At 38.4% G+C, this 11,622-nt stretch overlaps 1 protein-coding gene across 2 annotated transcripts; it reads left to right on the top strand.

Moving 5' to 3' along the window:
- The first annotated feature begins 1,085 nt into the window (after positions 1-1,085).
- Positions 1,086-11,412, top strand: SLITRK3 (SLIT and NTRK like family member 3). 2 transcript variants are annotated; one of them, XM_056565092.1, is made up of 2 exons: positions 1,086-2,743; positions 4,079-11,412. In XM_056565092.1, exons 1-2 carry the CDS (start codon positions 2,720-2,722, stop codon positions 6,749-6,751), a joined length of 2,697 nt encoding a protein of 898 aa, XP_056421067.1. In that variant the 5' UTR covers positions 1,086-2,719; the 3' UTR covers positions 6,752-11,412. The 2 variants fall into 2 exon arrangements, with proteins under 2 accessions (XP_056421067.1, XP_056421065.1); XM_056565090.1 differs by lacking the exon at positions 1,086-2,743 and adding an exon at positions 2,861-3,777.
- Positions 11,413-11,622: the final 210 nt, after the last annotated feature.

Here is an 11,622-nt window from a genome sequence, read left to right as displayed (position 1 = left end):
AGCAATGCAATCTAATTGTAGTGCACAGATAACAATTCCTGGGTCATAGTCATTCCATACATAGAAACAACTAGTGTTCTAATGCTTTACACCATCCTGCAGAGTCAGGCTGGTGTGACAGCAGAAAGTGAATAATGACTTTACAATACATATAGAAAAGACATTACTATTCAACTAATTCAACTATTCATTCTGTCAACCTTTCATTTAAGGTTTACCTGGAATACTGATACTTCACACTGGAAAACAAAGTGTAGTGTATGATTTCCAAATTGCCAAAACAACAAGCATAGCTCTGCTACAACTATGTGTATGTGTGAGTGTTTGCATGTATATATTCTGCTGGCATATACTTCTATACTGCAAATGGATAGAGTGTGTGTGTGTGTATATATATATATATATATATATATATATATATATATATATACACACATTAGATAGATAAACTTAGGTCAGTGTTAACAAACTGGACATTTCCTACCATAAAGCCACTGCCCTATCTGATCGCTACACATTGCATGACATAACCAGAATGATGAACTGCTTTTTATTGTGAAAGCTCTAGAAACAGGCACTGAGGAGTTTGTGTCCTGCTACATTACTATGTAACATTACTACAGTATTGCCTAGAGAGAACTATGAAAGTCACTCCCACGCATTTCCATATACATACATGCATCCCCATACACACATACACTCCATCCATATGATGCATATCCATGCAGTGAATCATCAGTGAGATAAGTGGATCTTCTATTTAATCTATTGATCTTAACTTGATGCATAACTTCAGCTTCATGAATATTTGAAGATATCTTATTATCCTGTACTTAGCTGGTCCAGCATGCACAGCAAATTTGCTATTAAAAAGGATGGGACATTGTTCTAAGATGACACACCTAAGGTTAGGTGTCACATTACCTATTCTTGTTGCATTGATGATCACAAGGATTTATATAAATAGTCAATAACAAGCATCAAACTTTAGTAAGAACTTCAACCACACTAAGAGCATCATCAACACATACAATATCATGCACTGTACAATGACTCTATGGTCCCCCCTTTGAATAAATACCTGTTTTTGGATACAGCTGAAACCATCTTTCTTCTCTTCTTTCAATTAATCATATTGCATTTCCTGTAGCAGACATGGAACAATTGGTGCCAGGTATGGGAGGAAGCATGGTATTGCTTGTTTAAGGAATCTTCTTATAAATCCTAGATGACCATTGTATTGAGACTTAAGACATACAGCATGCAACTTACACTTTTTAAGGCAGGAAAAGAAGCTTTAAGCAGGAAGGGTGGGGGGGGGGGGGATAGTAAAGAGGAGCATACAGCCTGGATGGTCATAGAGAGCTGCTCTGAGAAAAAGAAATGTTAGTATAGTTACTGCCATTTTTGTGAGAACAAAACAAGGCAACTGGTTGCTCACACCAAAAATTGTGTTGTGGTGTGGGGGGATTTTAGGACTGGCTGTACGACTTATCAGTTTGCTTTATAAGATGCAGTTCATTCTAGTTACAAGTGCAGGCTGAGCTGCAGTTCTCTTAAGGTCCTGACTAGTGATGAGTAAATCTCCATTGACCGTCCAGTAAGAGAATCAGCCCCATTCGTAGTGAATCTGAAAGCCAGCAAATCGATTTTCTCATTTTAAATAGATGAGCATATTTAGAGGCTGCCTTCTGCATCGATTCTACAAGATGAGAATCAGCCAGATTTGTTGAAAATCTCAAACCTGTCAAATCAGTCCTTATATGTGCAGTCCTGTCACCTGCCTGTCTATGGTGGTTCTGTTTAAAACTGTACATATGTATTATGAAAGAGCAATGATCACCCGGGATACCCCACACACCCACAAAAAAATGCTTGGGCTTCCCAATGCTCGCTCACGTCATAAACCCAAGTGCTCCCCCTTCGCTTTCATCTGCTCTCCTTTTTCCAGCTTGTTTTCACGATGCTAAGGGAAAGAAAGATAGATCTAGACACAAACAAAAAGATAGGTTCAATTGGAGAAATATAAAAGGAAAGATAATGAGGTGTAAGTAATCTGGGAAATGAGATTGTTAGATGTGATGTGAAGCTTTTCTACTCACAATAGAAAGGAGGGAGAAAAAAGTGAGGAGGCATCGGAGAGACAGGTGAAGACAGGGAGACATAGCGGTAGAAACGGTGTGAAGATGCTTGACTATGATCGACTCTCCCAATTATCTGCTGTCAGCAAGGGAGGGGGGCAATAGGGGCGAAAAAGAGAAGCCAACAAACAGGTAAAGCCATAGAAGAGGTTGAAAGAGAATAAATAGGAGGTAGACAATTGAAGCAGTGGTGTGAAGATTGTTGGATTTGTGTCAAATTTCCAATGATCTGTTGCCTACGACTGGGGGAAGGAGGAGGAGGATAGAGGGGTGAGGAAAAGAAAAAGATAGAGAGGGGGGAGACGAAAAGAGAGGGCGAGTGAGAAAGACCTCAGCAGGCAATGTTGGACAGAGAGGCTGCAGATTCCTAGCTGGCTCCATTGAGCATACTGAGAAGCAGATCTGCATGTTGAAGCAACCCATTGAAAACACAGAGCAGCTCACAGCACACTGCACATTGCACATTCCCAGCACGTCCCTAGCTCATTTTTTTTTCTTTTTGCCTCAGACTCAGTAGGAGCAGATAGGAAGAGAAAGACAGAGAGGGAGAACCACCAATCCTTAAACTCAGCCTGGATATGTTAAAATTCATCTGCAAACTGGTAAGTACATCATTTCATCCAATTGCTGGATACTTTTATTTGTCAGTGACCTCCGATGAGATGTATCTTGTAGATTTATTTATATATATACATACATTTGCAGATGAGAGGCAATGCTGCTGATGCTGCTGTTGCTATTGCTGCAATAGATCCCTCGGTCTTTCTCTCTCCTCTGCTATTTCAAGCAATCTATTTACTGCCTTGCATTGCTGAACCAGAAGCTCCTCTTCTTCTATCTCTATCAGTCTTTGTAGATATTTTCTATTGATACTGTAGATACTTAAGATGTTTTTAAGTGGATTGTCATTTTTTGGGGGGGCTAGATCTACATAGTAGGCAACCCAGGAGATGCGATAATATTCAGGTGCATTGGATGTTACTAGAGATTTGACAGTAGTTCATGCAGCAATTTGTATATTTCTGAATATGTCGGTGGCATGAGGTGATAGACTGAATGCAGGCAATGGGGATTTCTTTATATGGATAGATATCATAGACTTTAATCCGAGTCTGTTTCTTCACTTTTGTACTCTGGAAATGTATAGGTATTTTGCCTGTGAACACCTCTGAGATAGATTCACGGGTTGGTCTGTGGTCCTGAAACCTCAGTCCCAGAACAAGGCAGGCAGAGCATTTAAATCATGGATCATCTCAGACTTAGCTGCATTTTGCTGTCAGCTTCCCCCTAGATTGGAAGATCATGTGGGCATGTGGTGTGGGCAGATTAATTATGGGTACATTCCTTTATCTATTAATGGGTGTTTAAGGCATACAATAGCCCTGGCATTAATTTCTTGTTCACCTCGGAATTAGCAAATCATTCACATCAAATGTCCACCTTGACATTTGGCCGGGATGAACAATGATGATTTTGTCCTTATTCCAGATAAACTCTTCGGGATGAAATGCATGCCATTAATCTTATTTTCCTTGCACCGAGCATTATGTATATTTATCCAGATACTTAGGTAGAGGAGGCTATGCTTATGCTATTTCTGTCATTACTACTGCTGCTTGTGACTCATGAAAAAAAGGTAAGGTTCAATACTTATATGTCCCTGGTTATTCTGATCTGTTTGTGTATATATGGCAGGCATAGTGTTTAACACGGTACGTGTGCTTCGAGCTGGTCTTGTCAAGTGTCAATTATGTAATACAGTGCATTAAAGCGAATAGCATTGCATAATTGCCTATTTACACATTAATATACAGCATCATGAAAACTATTGTCTGGTGTTCATGATCAAGCAGAAAGAATTGTTACTGTGCTCTGTGCCAGCATACATGGATTGAAAAGCTCAATAATGTCAAATCTATATTTTCTTTGTTTTTCAGCTTTTCTTACAGATCAAAAAAATGAAACCTTCTCCAGCAGAAACTCGTCTAAATGGACGTATGTTGTGGATAATTCTTTTAAGCACAATTGCTCTTGCATGGACTACACCAATTCCCTTGATCGAGGATTCAGAGGAAATAGACGAACCATGCTTTGATCCTTGCTACTGTGAAGTGAAGGAGAGCCTCTTCCACATTTATTGCGAAAATAAAGGATTTACAAATATTAGCCAGATTTCGGAATCCTGGTCTCGACCCTTTAAACTGTACCTTCAGAGAAATTTGATGAGAAAATTATACACCAATAGTTTTCTCCATTTGAACAATGCTGTGTCTATTAATCTCGGGAACAATGCATTGCAGGACATTCAGGCAGGAGCCTTTAATGGGTTGAAAGTTCTGAAGAGGCTGTACTTGCATGAGAACAAACTTGACATTTTTAGAAATGACACTTTTATGGGGCTGGAAAGCTTGGAGTATCTACAAGCAGACTATAACGTCATAAAGAGGATTGAGAGCGGGGCCTTTAGAAACTTAAATAAGCTGAGGGTACTCATTCTCAACGACAACCATATCCCCTTGCTTCCAACAAATTTATTCAAGTCTGTGTCTTTAACACATTTGGACTTGCGTGGAAACCGATTAAAGATCCTGTCTTACAGAGGTATGTTGGATCACATAGGCAGAAGCATAATGGAAATCCAGCTAGCAGAAAATCCATGGAACTGTACTTGTGAGATTGTACAGTTGAAAAGCTGGCTGGAACGTATTCCTTATACTGTGCTGGTTGGGGACATTACATGTGAAAGCCCCTTTCACTTTCATGGCAAAGATCTAAGGGATATAAAGGGAGGTAAACTTTGCCCCTTGTTATCAGAAAGTGAGGTGGAGGCAAGCCTAGGTATACCCCAACTACCTTCAAGCAGAGAAAATACATGGCCTACTAAGCCATCCTCTATGTTGTCATCCTTTCATGTCACTGCTTCTTCTGTGGAGTACAAGACATCAAATAAACAGCCCACTACAACCAAGCAGCCAAGAGCTCCAAAGCCACCACCGACACCAAGAGGCCTTTATCCAGGCCCAAATCAGCCTCCAATAGCTGGCTACCAGACTAGACCACCAATACCAATAATCTGTCCTACTGGTTGTTCATGCAGTTTGCATATCAATGATTTGGGATTGACTGTAAACTGTAAAGAGAAGGGAATCCACAATATTTCAGAACTGCTGCCTAGACCTCTCAATGCTAAGAAGCTTTATTTGAGTGGTAACTTAATCCAGAAAATCTACAGGTCTGATTTTTGGAATTTTTCTTCTTTGGATTTATTGCACCTTGGAAACAATCGAATATCTTATGTCCAGGAAGGAGCCTTTATCAATCTTCCTAATTTGAAAAGCTTGTATTTGAACGGGAATGATATTGAAAGGCTGACGCCTGGCATGTTCAGGGGTTTACAGAGTTTGAATTATTTATATTTTGAGTATAATATGATAAGGGAGATCCAGCCTGCTGCTTTCAGTCTAATGCCAAATCTGAAGTTGCTATTTCTCAATGACAATCTGCTGAGAACACTCCCAACCGATGCTTTTGCAGGCACTTCACTGGCAAGGCTAAACCTTAGAAATAACCACTTTCTTTATCTTCCCGTGGCTGGAGTTCTGGAGCACCTTAATGCCATTGTGCAAATTGATCTAAAGCAGAACCCGTGGGATTGTTCCTGTGACATTGTCCCTCTAAAACAGTGGATAGACACCATCAGCTCTGTCATTGTGGTTGGTGAGGTGTTGTGTACAAGCCCTGAAAATCTAACAAGCAAGGATCTAAAGTCAATTGAAATGGAAGTGTTATGTCCAGAGATGCTGCATGCTACCGTTTCTTCTGCTTTACCTGGAAACATGGTGCCCACCACTTCTTCGGTGCTCGATTACAACACGCCCGGGGGTGCCATTCCACTGTCAGTCCTCATTCTCAGTCTACTAATACTCTTCTTCTCAGCTGTATTTGTGGCTGCAGGCCTTTTTGCTTTTGTGCTGAGAAGGCGCAAGAAACTGCCTTTTCGAAAAAGACAAGAGGTTGATTTGACTGGCATTCAAATGCAGTGTAGAATATTTGAGGATAGGCCAAACAACTCCCCTGAGAAGGCTCCTGGCCATGTGTATGACTACATCCCACATCCAGTAACCCAAATGTGCAACAATCCCATCTACAAACCAAGAGAGGAAGAGATGGGGGACGAATTTTCAGAAACAAAAGAAAATAACACAAATTATAGGACCTTAATAGAGAAAGAGAAAGAATGGACCATGGCAGTGTCAAATTCTCAGCTTAACACTATAGTTACTGTCAATCAAAGTGGGGAAGTACCAAGTTTTCATGAAAATGGGGTAATCTTCCCAGGCATAATTGACCGAGAACGGCCAGCTCCCACAGTGGGGTTTGTGGACTGCATTTATGGCACAGTACCCAAATTAAAGGAGTTACACGTACACCCGCCTGGCATGCAATACCCTGATTTACAGCAGGATGCCAGATTAAAAGAAACCCTACTTTTCTCAGCCGGAAAGGGGTTTTCAGACCAAACCCAAAGTGAATACCTCGAGTTAAGGGCCAAACTCCAAACCAAGCCGGATTACCTCGAAGTCCTGGAAAAAAACACCTATAGATTCTAATATTGCATAATTTCATAGCGCCCCAAAAAAACGCATGATTCAAGAGGATACCGTTATGCTCCCCAAATTGTTTTGGAGGAAGGGCCATACTCTAATCATAAGTAATTGAAGTGCCTTCGCAGACTTTTGCCAGCAATGTTATCAATCATTATTTTTTATATAGGAATCTAAGAAACTTGACTGTGCCATGTAAGGTATAGGGATGTTTGTACTGATCCTGATAAATAATTCCACGTGTCCTTTTTTGGCAGTAATTTAAACCTATTCAATTGAGGGTTTTGGGAAGGGGGGGTGGGGATAAGATGGTTTTGTGGCTTCCTTATACAAAGAAAAGCCCATGGCACAGTTCCTGTAAATTGATGCAGTTTGCTGCATGCCTGAAGAAAAAAAAACAAAAAACTGCAAAGGGGTTAATGCTCGAATGTTCTCATTCGAAACACTAATGCTCATCCGTTTTCTTTTACCTACAATTCAACATCCAAAAACCTGGATTCACTGCAAAGCATCATGGTTTAATGTATATTTGATTTATTTTGTTTTGCAATGCCGAAAAGTAATGTACATGAGACAGCTAGGGATCAACATCTTTGTGAATTCATGATGATGCCAGGAATTTTTTTTCTGCAGCTCTCTGCAAGTTATTTAGCAATGCTACTGGGTACGTATCACTAACAGCTTTGTAGGAAGCACTTTTAATGTCTTCTCCCCCCCCCCCCCCCTTACTCTTTAGCCTATCCCATACACAAAGATTTTACAAAATGTGCATATATTTATTCTGTAATTTCAGTGAATATTAATTGTAAAGGTAATGTTTAATCAATGTATAGTGATTATGCGTCTGGTATAGCTTTCCTAATAAAAAAAAATAATTTAAAACAGTACATACATATACCAATATATACAGAGAAAAGGCTTTATGATCGAACTTAGCTATGCCCAGCCTAATTTATGTCCATCTGTCCGAGATGTTACCATGCTGACTAACATTGATCGCTATTTCATGGCAAGCAGTGCATGATATAGAGGTAAAGGCATTGAGAAGCAGACACCTGCTTTAATGCAGTTTAGTTATTCTGGAAATCCTCAGCACTTTAGTGTCTTCTGCTGATTCCTCAGTAGTAAAGGATAAATAATTAACAATCCTCTGGATAACATTAGATTCAATTCCAGGAGATTTGGAAGTAAAATATTACTTACCAGGGTAGAACCATTTAATTTTTGTGCCTACTTTGAAAAATGACTGCCCTGCTATACTCCCTGTAGTCCATTATCTGGGGATCACTACAGTGCATTCAGAGCTATTCTGGAGGAAGACAGTGTCCACAATATCTTTTAGGTTGTATTTGTTCCTTATATAGCACATGCAAATTTTACCTAATGTATAGGATATAAAGTAATACAAATATATTTAAATATAGATTAAAAAAAGGGCCATAAAACCCTGAAACCGAACCCAAAGAAAATCTCATTTCAGAACCAGTTTGTGTTTCCAAGCTTCTAGCTGGAGAGTACAAATAAAAATGCATTTATTTCTATGAACAGCAGGGGGAGCTTTAGTCTAACTATTGTAGATTGTGAGCCGGCACTTGGTTCTTGGCTTTAGAGCTGTGTATTATTCCTGTATTGCAGCCATTCCTGAATCTGTTCTCCTCTGCTTCATTTCCTGTCTAATTTAAGTCTCTAATGAAATCATTACTGTACATTGAATGTAAAACTGTCAGATGTCACTAATGCCTTACATAAATATGGGAAAAATTACCAGGGAATGTGAAGAAAAACATAGGTTGTCACATAATTTAGTTTTGCTGCATAGTCATCCGCCCTGTGATTCCCATAATATACTGCTATATGTTGTGATGAGCTAATAGGCTGCACATATGCACATGTTTATGTACTGTATGTATCTGTATATATGGCACATGTTTTGCTTCATTGGTTCTTAGGTTATCTTTATATCTGATCATGACTTCTTGCTCTTGATAGTTTGAAAAGTAAACAACAACATCATCATGAATCATCATCATTATCAACATTATTATCATTTGGTAATGTCAATGACATCATCACTGGGGGTTTATGGTAGTGGTATACGGTGGCAGTATATAGGGGAGTCATCACTAAATGCACATGCTGTATTGAAAGTTAATATCTGCTCAGTCAGTTGACTTGGTAACCATGAGAGTAATATAGCGTGCCACTATAGGGCAGTATGATGGAGTTGGCATAGGTCAGGAACTCAGGATCAACATTTAGTACTATTTTTATAATTCTTGAGGATTTTCCTGGGAGTTATAGTCCAGCTATAATATCAATTTATGGCTCTAAAGTTGAACACCATGGATGGTTTAGTTTATGGACAACTGAGGTCCGGGCAGTTGCCCATCCATTTTGGTGCACATTTTATTTTAAAGCATTTGCCTTCTGCTTAACAATTCCATAAATTAATTTTATTTTAATAAATTTCCTCCCCATGGCTGGAATTCATTCGCTTGGCATTACATTGGTTATGTTGGAAAAGGTCCACTATTCACTGTATAGTGCTTATGACTGCATTAAACACTTCTATAAATCGGCAGCATGAGCATATTTCTGGAAAACAAAATCAAAATGCAAGGTCAAACGCTCCTTGTAACAACAGAAATCCATGAATTCCATGCATGCATTACTTCACTGTATTTCTTTTCATATTACACTTTTATGTGCAATCCCTAGTGTTACTGGTGCTGTAAACATTTGAAACCGAGTGCTCATAATTCATAAAGTATAATACAAAGTTATGTTTATATATTTTGTTAAGAAAACAAACAAACAAGAAAACAAAACAAATACAAAAAAAAGAAGAAAAAAAAAGAAAAATATATGAAAACACCCCTTCCCCCACAGACAACAAAAACAAACAAAAATACAAAAAAATAAATAAAAAAAATAAGAGAGAGAAAAAACAAGACAGTCTTTATTGGATAAAGGGACTCTTTCCAGCCCTGGATGGTGCGGAATTCTATTTATTCAGTGAAAATAAATTTATTCTTTTGAGAATGGAAATTTTATATTAAAGGAGATACTTTTTGGCTTAAATTTTGTTTTATTTTCTTATGTAGGAAACTATTTCTTTGTGCTGCAGACCCGATGCTGCTTTCGTGGCTTCTGTATGTGTGCGGTGTGTGTGGGGGGAGGCCAGGGCATTGATGTGCTGAGATTTTCTTTTTTGTCTGTTGCAGACAGTTATTGTGCAACATTTTGGGATTGCTCTGACTGTGAGCTATGGTGGCAGACAGAGGAATCACTGTCTTATTTATCTCAACTCTGAAGAGTTCACATTTTCTACTGATCAATAATGAATGCACAAGCCTTATCTTTTTACACTGATATGACTAGCACCAGTCATGATAAATGACAATATTAATACCGAATCCTGGCATCGTATTGCACAAATGCTGACATGTAGATTGATATGTCAAAGCAGAGATTTCCCAATACACTTGTTATAAAGGTACCGCCATTGATCTGAATTTTGTTATGGTTCCCGTGATTTATTTGCCCATAATGATGAACAGTTCACAAGACTATCTTTTCCTCATCAACAAGTCCTACCTATTAATAAACCTAGAAATTAATTCACGTTCCCACTGGTTTAATAACTTGCTGCTGTGGTTTTCTCATTCGGTCTGGTTGCAATTGTCATTGATGAAAATTTACATAAATCTTTACTCCTGTGTAACTAACAATCTGTTCTTGGCTAAAAGGGGAATTTGTCTTTTAGTTATCATCAGCTGTCATGGCAAGGGTCCAGAAGCCGACACTAATTCCCTAAAGGAAGGTCTACAGACCTTGTTAAAACACCTGAACCCCTGTGATGTTTGAGATATCCACAACATGGAATTTGCAGCACAGATCTTCTTTGGAAGTCAATTGTGTTGTATCATGTGATTGATATCAGTAAAGTTCATTGAGCTTCCAGGGCTGTGTAGGAACATTTCGGAGGTTCAGATGTCTTACTAAGAACTGTGGATCCGTCCATGGACCACCATTGATTTTATTGGACTTGTTTCTATGACAGCTCAGTAATAACTAAATGTAGCATTTCCTCTTTTTTAACACCATTTCACAGGACATTTTATAATCAGGAATTTCCCCTTATACTTTCCTTGCATTTTCATAAATGGTGGTAAAAGTTTACATTTGTCCCATTTATATTTGTGGGATATCAATGCACTATGCAGTTCCGGTACTGAGTTGTGTTAGAGACAGATTTATGTGCATGCTTCTCTCATTCATATCATAATGCCTTACAACTTTTGGTTCACTGCTTGTCGATCAAAGTCAATGCTACCAGCTGGTTGGTTAATGTATTATATTATTTATATATCCATACCGGGCAAGGATTAGCATTGCATTTGTAAATTGCATTTTGGAGAAAGTACTTGGGTATTTTCTTGACAACTATAAATATTGTTCTATTCCCCACTGTGTCTGACATGCAATCGAGGAACGTAATTGTTTATCATAAATACTTGGTCATATGCCTCTTGAACTTGTCATACATGTATTAATAAATCCTGCAATGAGGTTTTGTTACTTGCATAAAGTGTAAAAATATATTTATACAAGAAAAGGTCAATGGAATATCCAGGAGAACAAATAAACATTTTAATTATTGACAATGGGTTCATATTAGTCTATTATCATTTTGTACATTTACATTTATTATTGATATATTTTTTCCTTCCTAACCTAAAGTATCAGCTATTGGCAACCACAATGGAGTAGAACTTAAATGTATCCCAATGTATCCCAAATAATACCTTGTGTAGTACAATTCTCATTTCTTTGAAAAAATTCAAGAAGTTTTAGTGCTTGTTATTCTCTACTTT

This window comes from Hyla sarda, chromosome 3 (assembly GCF_029499605.1).
Source record: "Hyla sarda isolate aHylSar1 chromosome 3, aHylSar1.hap1, whole genome shotgun sequence".
NCBI lineage: Eukaryota > Metazoa > Chordata > Amphibia > Anura > Hylidae > Hyla > Hyla sarda.
Note: the sequence above shows the minus strand (reverse complement) of the source record. Positions and strands in the feature narration are given on the sequence as shown.